General features: G+C 47.2%; 1 protein-coding gene and 1 non-coding gene across 2 annotated transcripts in view; both read right to left on the reverse strand.

Moving 5' to 3' along the window:
- Window positions 1–1,783: 1,783 nt before the first annotated feature.
- ATG16L1 (autophagy related 16 like 1) overlaps window positions 1,784–16,002 on the reverse strand; it is a 34,409-nt gene continuing 20,190 nt past the window's right edge. Inside the window, exons 10-15 of the mRNA XM_028497154.2 lie at window positions 7,734–7,854; window positions 7,362–7,467; window positions 5,271–5,420; window positions 5,080–5,127; window positions 4,147–4,248; window positions 1,784–3,335 (exon numbers count right to left, since the gene is read on the reverse strand). Coding sequence (XP_028352955.1) covers window positions 3,242–3,335; window positions 4,147–4,248; window positions 5,080–5,127; window positions 5,271–5,420; window positions 7,362–7,467; window positions 7,734–7,854 — 621 coding nt within the window. The 3' untranslated portion in view covers window positions 1,784–3,241. The remainder of the gene's footprint in view (window positions 3,336–4,146; window positions 4,249–5,079; window positions 5,128–5,270; window positions 5,421–7,361; window positions 7,468–7,733; window positions 7,855–16,002) is intronic.
- LOC112065158 (small Cajal body-specific RNA 6) lies at window positions 10,246–10,488 on the reverse strand. The gene has a single exon (XR_002891880.1). It is a non-coding gene; the product is annotated as a small Cajal body-specific RNA 6 (non-coding RNA).

A 16,002-nucleotide genomic window follows, 5' to 3' on the forward strand; every position in this document is an offset into this window, starting at 1 on the left:
ACAACCATTTGTGCTTTCTGCAGCCTGGCAGGCAGTCTGGCACGAGGTTTCATCACTGCCACCCTTCTCTCCCGGTGCTCCACGCAGAAGGTGAGCTTCAGGTCTGGATTTCAAATTGTCCGATTCCCCAAGATCACGATTGATCACGGCTATGCTATAGATGTGAAGACACACAGTAGCTCTGCACACCTTGGTACACTCCAAACCCTGGAATTTCCCAACAAACACGCCCCTGGGGCCTGGGCTGGCCCCTCCCAGCTGAGAGCAGCTTCATCCATTTGCCCCAGTGTCCCCACAAAATATCTTAGTGCTGTGATACGAAAGATGCATCGGGGCTTCACAAGATAAAGATAAAAGTGAATGTGTGCACAGTATGTGCTATAAGAATGAATAAGGCACAGAACTTGATATATCACACTATTTTAGGAAACAACCTAGGGAATATAAATTTTAAGTCTTTAATTCTCAGCCTGAGATATGCTAATGTCTGGATCAAAGCCCACAACACTTGCAGGGGAGCACGCCAGCTCTAACCAGTGGGGATTCATCTGGGAAGTTAAAAACCCCCATGCCCACCTCCCACCCTGACCAATGAAACCAGCAGCACTGGAGGGTCCCAGATGATCTGAGAAAAAGAAAATGAAGACCATGAGCTGGCTGGAAGTATGTTCCACCCAATGGAAGCCACACCTGTAACCTAGCCTTGGCAGTCAGGTGACCTGAAGAGAGCTTTACAGTATGGATCTCAAACTGAAACACCTTTGTTAAGAGCAGAGAGCAGGGCTTCCCTGGTGGCGCAGTGGTTGAGAATCTGCCTGCCAATGCAGGGGACACGGGTTCGAGCCCTGGTCTGGGAAGATCCCACATGCCGCGGAGCAACTAGGCCCGTGAGCCGCAACTACTGAGCCTGCGCGTCTGGAGCCTGTGCTCCGCAACGGGAGAGGCCGTGACAGTGAGAGGAGTGGCCCCCGCTCTCCGCAACTGGAGAAAGCCCTCGAACAGAAACAAAGGCCCAACACAGCCAAAAATAAATAAATAAATTAGAAAAAAAAAAAAAAAGAGCAGAGAGCAGTCGTGCTTCCCTTCAAGGTCAAAAAAAAAACCCCCAGGATAATCAGAGGCTACGACAATGCTTGCTTTCAGCCTTTTTGAAGAATGAGACTTACCTCCTTGAAGGTGACTGCAACAGGATCCCCACCTTCCGCTTTCTGGAGATTGCTGGCTGCCTCTGAGACTCCAGATCATGATGGAATCCTGACTCAAGTTGCTGCGCTACTGTCTGGTAATGGGCTGGACAGGGGTCCTTGGGGGTGGGGGTGGGATATATCAGGGAGACCCTAATTTGTTATGGCCCACGGCCGCTTGCTAGATATCTGAGCTGCTACAAATAAATCACTCTTCAATGAGGAAATTCATGCCCCTTCAGCAAAGAAGAGGCCTGGAGGCTGGGAGACACATACGGTTCACTATCAATCCTGTGAACAAAGCGTGCAGCGCAGGGACCGGGAGCTCGTACTGCTGCAGCGCGGAGCAGACCGCACAGCTGCGAAATTCCGAGGAGACCCTTTTCCGATTTCAGTCAAGATTTGCAAATGACGTGAAACTGGCACGCTGATGTTTACAGACAGTAATACCTTGGGCTTAAATGATGAACAATAAGGAAAGGCACGGGGACAGTATTAACCATCATTTACAAATGAATGGATACCAGGAAAACAAACGAAGAAAAACAGCTTTTTGCCCTTAAGGATAAAGAAGAATAAAATAACTACCAAGAGGCATGGAGTGTGAAAAGTACATAACAGATTTCTTTTTTATTTACAATCAAGTTCTGTTGGGCAACATAATTAAATAAATAAAAGACATGCCCTGGCCTGTGAATTTCAACTCCCCTCAGCACGAGCTCTCTGAACAGCAAACTGCAAAGGGGAGGCGAGGGCAGGGAAAGGGGAGAACGGAGCCGCCAGCAGCATGAGAGGGAGCGCGCAGCCCGTCCTCGCCCTGCGTGAGCCCCGCTCCACACATGTCCAGAGAGCAAGTCTGGAAGGAAGAAAATTAAAGTGCGAATGAGTAAGTGATAAAAATATTGGTGTTTCAGTCATTCAAGGAACTAGAATTTTATAAACGAGTAAGATGGTAAAGACAAGCGTTTAAAAAAAAAAAAAAATGCACAGGCTAGTTTCTTCCCGGCCTTGCTCGCAAGTCCCGAAATCGAAAGACGGCATTCCCACGCTTCCTGGAATGGGCTTCCTGCACTAAAGCACCGAGCGGGTATTGCACATAGGCTTGGCGAAGGGGCAGCGACCTGGAACTACTGGCTCCAGGGTAATAACACACTGGAGGCCTCCAGTCCCACACCACCAGCAACTGTAACCCCAGCACAGCCGGGAGGAAGGGGGCGGCCCACCTTCTGAGAAGCTACAGATGATCCGGGAATACAGTCTATTCCTGCAGCTCACCCGCTTCTCTGGAAAAAGGGTTGTGCACTTCTTCTACCCACCGCCAATTTTTTTTTTTGTTTTTAAACCAAATTGAGATTTACTTCTTGACCAAGAGATAGATATGTAGAATTGGGGGGGCGGGAGGAAGGCGTTTTGAAGAACAGTTGCTTTCTAAGAACAGTTTAGGAGACCTAAGGGAATTCCAACAGTGATCAGGTGAGATCAGAGTAAGAGCCTCGTAATAAAGACACAGACCAGCGGGGGGACCACAGTCCCACCGTCCCTGTGGGCTACCTGAGGGCAGGGGTAATCCCATCTGGGTTTGTGTTAATGCATGATTAAAGCAAGTTCCCTGGGAAAACGACCCCAAGGTGACAGGACATTCATCAGGCCAGAACCCACTTTGGAGGACGGGAGAAAGCACAGGGGGAGAAGCAACACCCGGTGCAGGGGGCATCTGCGGCACCACCGCCCAGGGACGAAGCCAGCAGGTGCCCACGCTCCCCCCGCTGAGGTATGCAAGATCAGAGCCAGTAGTGTTTCCCACTTGAATCAAGGCAAGAACCTGAACCTCTGCTGAGCGACCGCAGCGTCAGGTTTCTCTCAGTGTTACTCTTTCAGGCCACGGGACCTCGGCCACGACCCTCGGGAGCTCTGCTCACAGGCAGGCTACTGCGCCCCACGGCTCGGGCTCTTCTCTGGAGGTCAAAGCCACAGCCCAGGCGCCACCTGCCAGGACAGAGCCGTGGGGCCCGCATGCCCCTCCAGCTTCTGATCCGCTCTCTCCTGACGAGGTGCCCTCAGTACTCTGACCACAGCACAGCTTTGCTTCCTTTGTCCACGCTGACGACGTGGGAGCCGGCAGGTGACCAGGCCACGGCGTTGATCGCTGAGCTTCAAAGGGAGAGGGTGGAACACGGGTGAGACATCCGTGGGCCGAGCGCCGGGCTCCCTCACCATCAGGGCGTCAGGCTTGTCCCAGTGTGCCCGTTTTACTCGCCGGTGCGGCTCCCACGCACAGACAGGCACTTAGAGAGCGAAAGAACTTGGAGGAACCCTGCCTTGATTCTAGAAGGTAGTTCGGAATGAAAGGAGTCAGGCCTTATGAAGTCTACCCTAAGGGAGTAGCTGAGTTAAGAAAAGAGCCTCTGACGAGCACCTCAGGGCGACTGGCTGAGAAGCGGGGAAGCACCACACAGGAGGGCGGTGAGGGGCGGTCCCGGAGGGCCCTGGGCCTGGGTTCTAAGAGCAGCTGGGCCTGGGGGACACAACAAAGCCGAGAGGAAAAGGGGCCTGGATGAAAGTAAAAAGCACGTGAAAATCGGTGTTTACAAGCAGCCGATTTCCTGAGGAAAGGGGTTTAGAAGGGGGAGAAGGGGAGCCAGAGAGGGAGGAGCGGTGAAGGGGCAGGAGGAAGACAGGAGGTACCACATGACGAGAGACAGAACGTGGGGCTCTAACCTTTCTCCAGTGGCCATACCCTAACTGCTCTAGCTGGAACGGTCTGTAATATAAATAAGCAGGACGCTGCTGTCTGCTGCCCGGGGAGAAGGGCCCCAGCTTCCCTCCACTAACCTGGCTCACAGTAGAGCACGTGAGTGGACACTGCCCTCATGGGGTCGACTCGGGTCCATGCCCGAAGAGACATGACCCCTGGGATGAAGTCACAGGCCTGCTCACTACCTCAGAGGGGCTGACATCTTACCTGTGATGCTTTGAAAGGACCTTCTCCACTTTCCCAGAGAGCACGCTCCAGATGTAGAGAGAGCCCTCGGCCGAGCCTGCTGCCACGTAACTGCCGTCAGGGCTGCAGGACACATAAGACAAGAAACGCCGTCTACCACCCACCCCCAGCTCAGCGTCTTCCCGGACCCCTCCCCAGGAAGTCATGTTTACTCTTCACTTACGAGTCAAACACGTGACCATTCCCGTGTACCCAGAAACCAGAAGATGCTCTTCACAACCGCTTTGGCCAAAGCCGCTTCACCCTATCGTCTGGCCTCACCAGCTAATGAAAAATGGTGCCGCTGCATTACTTCCCGGGGCCACAAGTCCCTAACCATCTCTCAGACTCAAACATAGTACAAAGGGAGGTCAAAGTCACCCCCCACATGGTGAAGGGTTTCTTTCAGTTGATGGACTGCCTCGTTATATGGTTCAGCGAAAGCAGAAAAGGAAGGAAGCATCGACTGTAGAGAAGCTTCTCCACGATACTGGCACTGACCATAGCAATGTATTTGGGAGAAGAGCCATGTGTGGAAACCACCCCCTCTCCAGAGAGCCTATTCTGCTCTGTTCCAGGGGACACCACCCTTCCCAAAAAGCTCTCAAAGAGTTCTTATGTAAATGAGTAAAGAGAGGTGAACCTGATATACCCAGAACAAACCAACTAGCCATTATTAGTTTTTGAATTGGGACACATTTTCATTCAATCACAGAAGGGACACTTTAGAAAGGAAGGAAACAGTGACAGTGACCTCTAGGACTGAACGTGCAGCTTCGTTCCTGGACACCTGCGCACGTGGAGACACCGTACAGATGTAGCTCGTTTCCCCAGGGGGAAGATGCCTCTGCTCTAACCTTTGAGGTGAACCACGTTGCGGGCGCGGGGTGGGACAGGAGGTGCATCACCACTAACCTGAACACAACTCTCGTCCAGTCGGAGCCGCACTTGAAGCCCGGCGCGCTGAAACAGACGACAGGGCACCGTTACCCCCAGAGTCCATGCAAACTTGGGATGTGAGGGCAAGTCAGGCTTCTGGCCTTCTCACAACCCTCAGAAAAATCAGCAAGACTCAAATGAAACCCAACCAGAGTGTCCGCAGTTACCTGAATGTCTGTCTGACAGCATTTATTCGTAGGTCAATAATTTTTAGCAGGTCATCTCGGGAGCAGCTGAGGAGTTCAGTTCTTTCTGGGTTTAAGTCCAGGGCAGTAATCTTTCCCAAGAGCTCCATCTCTCGGACAATACTCTCTGATCTACGAAAAAGATGGAAAGTCTGAGAAAACCTAACACAGAAAGGTCAGAACTTCCCCATTTCAACCAGGATGGCATGCCACGGAGAAAAGGAGGAAGGAGAAAAGGCAGCTGAACTAGAATGCAATACTCTTCAAGGACGGTGAAAGCACTCCCAACCACACACAAATAATCTCAGCCCTGGCTCTTATTATTTTCCCATCAATAGATTCTATCAGTAGTTGTACTAGAACTCTAAAACTGGTAAGGATTAATTTCCTTGCCTGTTTCTGAAATGATACAGTAATTGCCAATCAGAGCTTCTGATCAGCATGAACTAAGCAGGGCTACTATTTAATTAGTATTACTTCAGTTTTATCATTTCAACTTATCCAAAGGGACATAAACCGCTTTAGCAGGTCTGGGCTGCCTTATATGGACAAACGTGTGGACTCTCCAGGCTTCCTGTCATACAAAGTAAAGCTCGGGGACCCTCCAAGTAACTCATCCTGGTGCCTCCAGATGTGGAACTGGGGCACCCTGGCAACCCCTTCTCCTTCCTTTTCTTCTCCCAGTTCTCCTCTGGGCCGTGGTCCACACCCAGGTCTGTGCTCAGCAATCCTGGGCTGGGCCCTGTTGGTGATACAGCCAAAGAGGTACAGACCCTTCTGGAGTCATTCATTCCGTCGTAAACTTTCGATGAAATGATTTCCTACCTCAAACCATAACCAAGTAGGAGAGTTTATCTGACGGTTGCCGCTCCACCTCCCTGGGACTTGGGGTCTTCATCTGTCAAATTAGGGGGGAGACCAGGAGGAGCCTTCTAACATCCAGCTTAGCTCTAAAATTCCTTACTCCCGGTGCAAATTTCTGCCAACCAGTACACCTGAAACTAATCACCACTTCCCTACCTCCTACTCAGCTGTCCTCGTCCTCACAGGACTCCTGTCCCTCTGCCCGCCCCCCCCACCCCTTGGCCCAGCAACAGGACTCCAGCTTTCTCCCCCTTCTGCCTCCTTGGGCAGCTCCCTAAGTACTGCCCTCCCGTTGCTTCACACGTGGGCTCTCACTAATGCACTCTCATGTCTTCAAAGTCCTCCTGTGAGGACGTCTCATTTTTTCTCCCAACCAACCTCTCAAAACTTGTTTTTCCAAATGTCTATTAGAAACCTCAAATTTATGTCCTTTTCTGAACATGTTCACTGCATCCTCTTCCTAAATCTGTCATTTATTCTGCATCTTGCTTCTCTCCTTCCTCACCCTCCACATCCAACTTGTAACAAACCCCGTCCAAATCCCCCCTCACATCTCCCTCCACTGCCTTGAGTTCAGATCCTCAATGCTTTACTGATTTCCCGCTCCCCAGTACACCCTTTAAAACTGCCACCAAGGTAATCTACCACACTCTCATGAAGCAATCCTTCCCTAAACACCCAACGGCTTATGAGATCAAGTCATCTACCAATGGTGTCCAAAGCCTGCAGCTATCTGAACCCAACCCACCCTATTAGTCTCCTCTGCCCTCGCCTGACTTGCCCTGCCAGACTGCCCTGTTCTGGCCTGGAATGTCCCTCAGTGGCTCTTCTGCAACGTGAAATCTACTCACTTCTCAAGACTCATCCTGACAGACGGTCTCTAACATCCTTGGACAAGGGCTCCTGGCCCTACTTCAACACACCCTGTAGACTTGTGTGTCTGTCTTCTCGATTACACTTGAAACCACCTAACAACCTAGTTGTTCATCTGTTTGTAAGTACACAGGGCATATGCTCAGAGGTGACTGCTGAATGTGACCGTCTACTTCAGGGTAAAGAATATCAAACTGGGAAGATAATGTGGACTGGAGCTCATTTCTGCCATTTCCAGGGATTTTAAAAACACAACCCACACACAAGACACCATCACAGTTCTGCCACATACAGACCCTCCCATCTGCCTCCCCACCAAGCTCCTGGGTGTTTTACCGGATGTCCCAGAAACGAATTTTCTTGTCAAAATGTCCACTCATCACACACTGCTCTGTGCAGACAATATCATTGCAGCTGGATCCCGCAAATACCGTCTTTATGCCTGAAAGAAAACCGAACGTGAATAATCAAGCAGAGGCCCCTCTGCGGCTGTGCACATAACATTGCTGCACTCTCACCCTAAGTAATCAGAACTACTTATTTAAATGAAGCTTCAAACTTGAAAAACAGCCACTACATCAGCGCCACTCAACATGAGACTGGACTTCCAAAGTTTATCATACTAAATGCAGGCTTTAATGTGGAAACAAACACCTCTGAGGTTAATATCTAATCGTTCATAGACACAGAGAGACTGAATTTCCTCACAGACTTTGCTGCGTAGATCCCAGAGTTTGAGGGTCCGGTCGTGACTTCCAGAAACAATACGCGCATTGTCCAGCAGGAACTTGGCAGACAGCACTTTGCCGCTGTGTCCCGTGAGTGTATGCTAAGGGAGAGAACACAACCAGGGTAAACCTCCAGGGCACCACACTGGAAGAGTCAGCGGCAAACTGCCAGGGAGCCAGCTTCTCCAAACACCCTGAGATCTGGTCAGGAACACTCAAAGACAAAAGGATGAGCAGCTCAGGGAAACACCCAGAAAGCCTATCTTTGGGTATTGCCTGGGGTGAGGTATCAAGAGGAAGAGGATAAACCTCCCACCACCAATAAAACTAAAAGAAAAAAAAAAAAAAAAAAAGGTAATGAAAAAATAAATGGAAGATCCAACACCACAGTACACACTTCACATGACCACGCCCTCAAAATAAGGGAAGAGCAGGCAGAGGACCTGAATAGACATATTTCCAAAGAAGACATACAGATGGCCAATGGACACATGAAAAGCTGCTCAACATCTCATCACTGGTCATCAGGGAAATGCAAATCAAAACCACAATAAGATGATCACTGCACACCTGTCAGAACGGCTATTATCAAAAAGACAACAAGGAACAAGTGTTGGTGAGGATGTGGAGAAAAGGGAATCCTCGTACATCGCTGGTGGAAAAGTAAGTTGGTGAAGCCACTACAGAAAACAACATGAAGGGTCCTCAAAAAATTAAAAACAGAAACCCCATACGATCCAGCAATTCTACTTCTGGGTATTTTTCCAAAGAAAACAAAACCACTAATTTGAAAAGATATATGCCCCCCTATTTTCATTGTAGCATTAATCACAACAGTCAAGATATGGAAGCAACCTAAGCGTCCAATGATAGATGAATGGATAAAGACATGGTACATATATACAGTGGAATATAAGTCATAAAAAAGAATGCAATCTTGCCCTCTGTGACAACATGGATGAACGTAGAGGGTATTATGCTAAGTGAAATGAGTCAGACAAAGAAACACAAATACCACATGATTTTACTTATACGTGGAATCTAAAAAACAAATCAACACCTTACAGAACAGAAAGAGACTCACAGAGAACAAGGTGGTGGTTGTGTGCGGGTGGGAGTGGGGGTCTGAGTGAAAAAGGTGAGAGATGAAGAGGTGCAAGCTACCAGCTACAAAACGGTCACGGGGATAAAGGTATACAGCACGGGGAGTACAGTTAATACTGTAGTAACTTTGGTGATAGGTGTAACTAGATTTACCATGGTGATCATTTGGTAATGATAGAGATAACAAATCACTGTGTTGTGCACCTGGAACTAACATACTGTTGTAGGTCAATTCTACTTCAATTAAAAAAAAGCATATACAAAAACTGTATAATAAAGTACTCAGTAAAGGCTCTACTACAGGAAGTATACAGAATACAAATAGACAGGATATCTGTATTTAGTCTTATTAGCCAGTGAAATGGAAAAGAACAATGTATATACTAACGGTATCTATTTACTATTATCAGATTTGTGCTGTCACGTTTATCTTACATGTTATAGAAAAATAACGTTTGTCTTTTCCCAAGTGTTTAAAAAATACATGTAGAAATTTCCTGAATCTGTATTCTTTATTGAGGCTAGTCATATTTTAAGCTGTTAATTACACAACTTAAAAGGGGCAGGGGGCAATCAGAGGACCTTCTTTTTTTTTTTTTTTTGCAGTACACTGGCCTCTCACTGCTGTGGCCTCTCCCATTGCAGATCACAGGCTCCCAACGTGCAGGCTCAGCGGCCATGGCCCACAGGCCCAGCCACTCTGCGGCATGTGGGATCTTCCCGGACAGGGACACGAATCCGTGTCCCTCGCATCGGCAGGCGGACTCTCAACCACTGCACCACCAGGGAAGCCCCAGAGGACCTTCTTGATATAAGCTCTATTAAAGATACCGGTCTGTATTGTTCCTGCAATTTTCTGTAAGTCTGAATTATATCAAGTTACAAAATTTTTAAATCTTGGATTTTACCAATGTCTCTGAAAGTCAGTCTCCTATTTCAAGTCAGAATAGACAGGCTCACCAGAGGCATAATTTATCAATATAAAAGGAAACATCAGGGGCTTCCCTGGTGGTGTAGTGGTTAAGAATCTGCCTGCCAATGCAAGGGACACGGGTTTGAGCCCTGGTCGGGGAAGATCCCACATGTCGCGGAGCAACTAAGCCCGTGTGCCTGCGCTCTAGAGCCCACGAGCCACAACTACTGAGCCCACGTGCCACAACTACTGAAGCCCACGTGCCTAGAGCCCGTGCTCCACAAGAGAAGCCACAACAATGAGAAGCCCGCGCACCGCAACGAAGAGTAGCCCCCGCTCGCTGCAACTAGAGAAAGCCCACACGCAGCAATGAGGACCCAACGCAGCCAAAGATTAAAAAAAAATTAAAAAATAAAAGGAAACATCAGGACTCTTTAAATAAACTATTAAAACTCCTAGGGGTTTTTCAATCAGAGGTCCCAGCTTGAAATGTCAGATCATAACCACAGACACCAGCATTCCCAACAATCAAATCGTTTCGTGACTAGCTGTGAGATGCCAACCATGGCGTCTTTCCTGGGCTGCCAAGCAACGCAGAACTGGGTCATAACCGAATGTCAGCACCCTTTGCCCGCCACAGCACTACTGGAGCCCAATGGGAGAGAGGCGGCTGGGGATGGTGAGGATGCCGCACTTTCCCTACTTTTCAACATGGATCAACATATTTATGTATGGAAACTTCAAAGGCTCAGAAGATATTCAGGTATTCACTAATGATTTCTTTATAATTTTTTTTTTTTTTTTTTAAAGAAAAGGCTTTTTTCTTTTTGGGCTGTGCTGCACGCCTTGTGGGATCTTAGTTCCCTGACCAGGAATTGAACCCGGGCCCTCGGCAGCCAAAGTGCGGGGTCCTAACCACTGGAACGCCAGGGAATCCGTCCCCCCCACCCCCGCCCCAAAAAAGAGCAGCTTTTAAAAGACCCTAATATACTTACTATAACTGTCAACTTACTGGGTTTCAACCCTGAGCCCCAAAGCTGAGACCTTGCGGTTTAGAGTTAACATTTTAGAAACCAATCTCTCCTCTCTGCTCAGGAGAACAACTCCACTTGAGTACAGGAAGAGAAAACTCAGGGCCACACGTACTTCCCCTTTCAGAAGAAGTCTGCACGGATTCCGAGACTCCTTCTTCTCGCATTTAAACCTCTCTGAAACTGGAACAGCATCTTACAATCGCTGCCAGCCAGGTGGCAGCTGTGCTGTGGCTATGTGACAACCTCCCACTGATCCCTCCGGAAAGATCAAAAAAGTTCCAGCAACAAAGTTTATGCTAAATACAGTATAGGACTAATGCTCAGTATAAATCATTCAATCTGCACAAACCATGGGGAGAGACCAAAAACTTGTGTAGATACTTCTATTTCATCAAAAAATTCAGTTTTGTGTACATGCACCGTTTTTTTCTTACTATTAATGTAAAAGTAAAATCATGTTTCACAAACACAGGGAGGAAAAGACATTGTTGCCAATGGGCAATGCAAATGCGCTCATTTTGCTTACTCTAAATGCACGTTAATATTCTCATATATGTCATGTGAAAACACCCCGACAAATTTATCCACTGCACTTTTAACTTCATAGCACAAGCAGTTTTTCATGTGACAGGAAAATACACGGGCTTTGGGGTCACGCTGTTTGGCACCCGAACACCCTGGCTCTCCAACGTCTGTAAAAGACTAACATCTTCCTCACGCTGTTTAGGAGGGTGACCCATGCACAAGGCCCATAGCTGACTGCATTCTTTCTCTTCCTTTCTGCACCACTCTCCTTAAGAGTTTCTGTAATTACTCTATAATAGCTAAACAGTCTCCAAGCAAAGAGATTACAATCTAATAGAAATTTCCTTGGCTAGCAGACACCTACATCCCTTTAAAAGTTTCACAATCACAAATGATGCTGCAATGAACATCTATGAGTACACGGCTTTCTCCTGACTTACTTCCTGGAATGAAACTGTTGGATTAATGGAATAAAGGAAAGGAATGTTTTTATTTCCTGGCTTTTCACATGTGTTACCTTGCTTTTAAAAAAGTCTGGATTTCTGCTTATTTTGTTCTTGATGGGAACCCAGACTGACCAGCCCTGCCTGAGGCTGACTAGTTTCATCTCCATGCTCTCAGTGGTATGGAATTCAGCCTCCTGCAAGCACTCACTTGTATCATGTAAAAACTGATTTTTAAGTCATTTTAAGTGGATCAGATTTATTTTAAATTCTTTTACCCATTCGGCATTTTTGAATTCATTCTTAGTAGTTAATATTTAACTTCTAACACTACTTTAAGGCTTTTATCTTCCTCTGTAAGAGATGGGGCATGGGTTTTGATGTCACAGCAGCCTGAGTCTCCGAATGGGAAAGCTTAGAGCTCCCTTCCCTCAGGCTCTGCACAGGCTCCCTGGTGCTGCAGGGCAGACCCTAAGGGCCACCCACCATGGAGCAGCTACCATTAACACCAACCAAAGACAAGTGACCTCAGAAAAATGCAGAACTTGATAAAGAGGTTTCTGAAATAAAAACCATCATCTGAAAGCAAGTCCTCACTGGGGCCACTTCTCCACACCAGTGTTACAGAAGTGAGCAGGATGGGATCTTCAGCCCAGTTCCTCAGTTTTGCAGTAATCGTTTAGATTTTTTTTTAATTAAAAAAAAAATTTATTTTATTTATTTATTTTTGGCTGTGTTGGGTCTTCGTTGCTGCGCACAGGCTTTCTCTAGTTGCGGAAAGCGGGGGCTACTCTTTGTTGCGGTGCGAGGGCTTCTCACTGCGGTGGATTCTCTTGTTGCAGAGCACGGGCTCTAGGCACGTGGGCTTCAGTAGTTGTGGCACGTGGGCTTCAGTAGTTGTGGCTCGAAGGCTCTAGAGCACAGGCTCAGTATTTGTGGCACACGGGCTTAGTTGCTCTGCGGCACATGGGATCTTCCTGGACCAGGGCTTGAACCTGTCTCCCCTGCATTGGCAGGCGGATTCTTAACCACTGCGCCACCAGGGAAGCCCCTACATTTTTAAGGGAGTCGAAAACACCCTGTATTGAAAGGAGTCCTCTGGAATGGGCCCCTTTCAACACCAGACTATTTCTAGGACACCTTTACTAAAAGGATTTAAAGCAAGCACTCGACCAGCCACTCCCGCATTCTGGTCTCACCCAACACCCCCACCTCAAGTTGAGGAGACAATGACCAGGGCTTGGATCTTGAGTTTCAGAACATGGAGGCCCATCTATGTCCTCCAACATCCTCTGTAAACGAGGGTCTCAGTAGAAGCCAGAGCCTCCTAGACAGGGAGCCTACTTACTTCCTGGGCCCTGGTAAGGGTTCATGTGGTTTCTGTGGGAATGGAGAACCTGTTAAAAGGGCCTCCTGACCTCCTTCACACATTTACCAAGTGATAGCACACAGCTCTGAGCAGACCAGAGGCCCTCTGAGCCAGCTGGTACAGCAAAGGAGGCTACAGCCCTGGCACCAGCCCCTGGCTCGTCAGCACCCACAGCTTGGTGCTCCAGCACCCTCTCCAGTGAGACTCAGCCCACCTTTGCAAACCAGCTCACTTGAAAACAGTTACCAACATTATGACCTCTGTCATCCAGGTCTATCTCCGCCTCCAGAGCCTTCTTCAGGCCTAAAAGCTGACGCTTACCTGTTGAGAACTCTTCTACCAATTAAAAATATCATCCTGTTAGGAACCACCATGGCGGAATAAAAGGACGCGCTCTCACTCGCTCTTGCAAGAAAACCAGAATCACAACTAGCTGCTGGACAATCCTTGACAGGAAGACACTGGAACTCACCAAAAAAGGTACCCCACATCCAAAGACAAGGAGAAGCCACAATGAGATGGTAGGAGGGGCACAATCACAGTAAAATCAAATCCCCTAACTGCTGGGTGGGTGACTCACAAACTGGAGAACACTTATACCACAGAAGTCCACCCACTGGAGTGAAGGTTCTGAGCCCCACATCAGGCTTCCCAACCTGGGTGTCCGGCAACAGGAGGAGGAATTCCTAGAGAAACAGACTTTGAAGGCTAGTGGGATTTGACTGCAGGACTTTGACAGGACTGGGAGAAACAGAAACTCCACTCTCGGAGGGCACACACAGGGTAGTGTGCGCGTCGGGACGCAGGGGAAGGAGCAGTGACCCCATAGGAGACTGAACCAGACCTACCTGCTAGTGTTGGAGGGTCTCCTGCCAAGGCAGGGGGTGGCTGTGGGTCACCGTGGGGACAAGGACACTGGCAGCAGAAGTTCTGGGAAGTACTCCTTGGCATGAGCCCTCCCAGAGTCCACCATTAGCCCCACCAAAGAGCTCGGGTAGGCTCCAGTGTTGGGTCGACTCAGGCCAAACAACCAAAAGGGAGGGAACCCAGCCCACCTCACCCTCCCATCAGCAGACAAGCGGATTAAAGTTTTACTGAGCTCTGCCCACCAGAGCAACATCAGCTCTACCCACCACCAGTCCTTCCCATTAGGAAACTTGCACAAGCCTCTTAGACAGCCTCATCCACCAGAGGGCAGACAGCAGAAGCAAGAAGAACTACAATCCTGCAGCCTGTGGAACAAAAACCACATTCACAGAAAGATAGACGAGATAAAAAGGCAGCGGGCTATGTACCAGATGAAGGAACAAGATAAAACCCCAGAAAAACAACTAAATGAAGTGGAGATAGGCAACCTTCCAGAAAAAGAATTCAGAAAAATCATAGTATAGATGATCCAGGACCTTGAAAAAGAATGGAGGCAAAGATCGAGAAAATGCAAGAAATGTTTAACAAAGACCTAGAAGAATTAAAGAACAAACAGAGATGAACAATACAATAACTGAAATGAAAACTACACTAGAAAGAATCAATAGCAGAAGACTGAGGCAGAAGAACGGATAAGTGACCTGGAAGACAGAATGGTGGAATTCACTGCTGCGGAAACAGAATAAAGAAAAAAAGAATGAAAAGAAATGAAGACAGCCTAAGAGACCTCTGGGACAACATTAAATGCAAAACATTAGCATTCTAGGGGTCCAGGAAGGAGAAGAGAGAGAGAGAGAAAGGACCCGAGAAAATATTTGAAGAGATTATAGTCGAAAACTTCCCTAACATGGGAAAAGAAATAGCCACCCAAGTCCAGGAAGCACAGAGCCCCAGGCAGGATAAACCCAAGGAGAAACACGCTGAGACACATAGTAATCAAACTGGCAAAAATTAAAGAAAAAGAAAAATTATTGAAAGCAGCAAAGGAAAAACGACAAATAACATACAAGGGAACTCCCATAAGGTTAACAGATGAGGGGATGGAAAAGGATATTCCATGCAAATGGAAATCAAAAGAAAGCTGGAGTAGCAATACTCATATCAGATAAAACAGACTTTAAAATAAAGAATGTTACAAGAGATAAGGAAGGACACTACATATCGATCAAGGGATCAATCCAAGAAGAAGATATAACAATTATAAATATATATGCACCCAACACAGAAGCACCTCAATACATAAGGCAACTGCTAACAGCTACAAAACAGGAAATCGACAGTAACACAATAATAGTGGGGGTCTTTAACATCTCACTTACACCAATGGACAGATCATCCAAAATGAAAATAAGTAAGGAAACAGAAGCTTTAAATGACACAATAGACCAGAAAGATTTAATTGATATTCATAGGATAGTCCATCCAAAAACAGCAGATTACACTTTCTTCTCAAGTGCGCACGGAACATTCTCCAGGATAGATCACATCTTGGGTCAAAAATCAAGCCTCAGTAAATTTAAGAAAATTGAAATCATATCAAGCATCTTTTCTGACCACAACGCTATGAGATTAGAAATCAATTACTGGGAAAAAAACGTAAAAAACACAAACACATGGAGGCTAAACAATACGTTATTAAATAACCAAGAGATCACTGAAGAAATCAAAGAGGAAATCAAAACATAGGAAATCAAAACATACCTAGAGAAAAATGACAATGAAAACAGGACGATCCAAAACCTATGGGATGCAGCAAAAGCAGTTCTAAGAGGGAAGTTTATAGCTATACAAGCCTACATCAAGAAACAAGAAAAATCTCAAATAAACAATCTAACCTCACACCTAAAGGAACGAGAGAAAGAAGAACAAACAAAACCCAAAGTTAGCAGAAGGAAAGAAATCATTAAGATCAGAGCAGAAATAAATGAAATAGA

The sequence above is a fragment of the Physeter macrocephalus genome, chromosome 2 (genome assembly GCF_002837175.3).
Source record: "Physeter macrocephalus isolate SW-GA chromosome 2, ASM283717v5, whole genome shotgun sequence".
NCBI lineage: Eukaryota > Metazoa > Chordata > Mammalia > Artiodactyla > Physeteridae > Physeter > Physeter macrocephalus.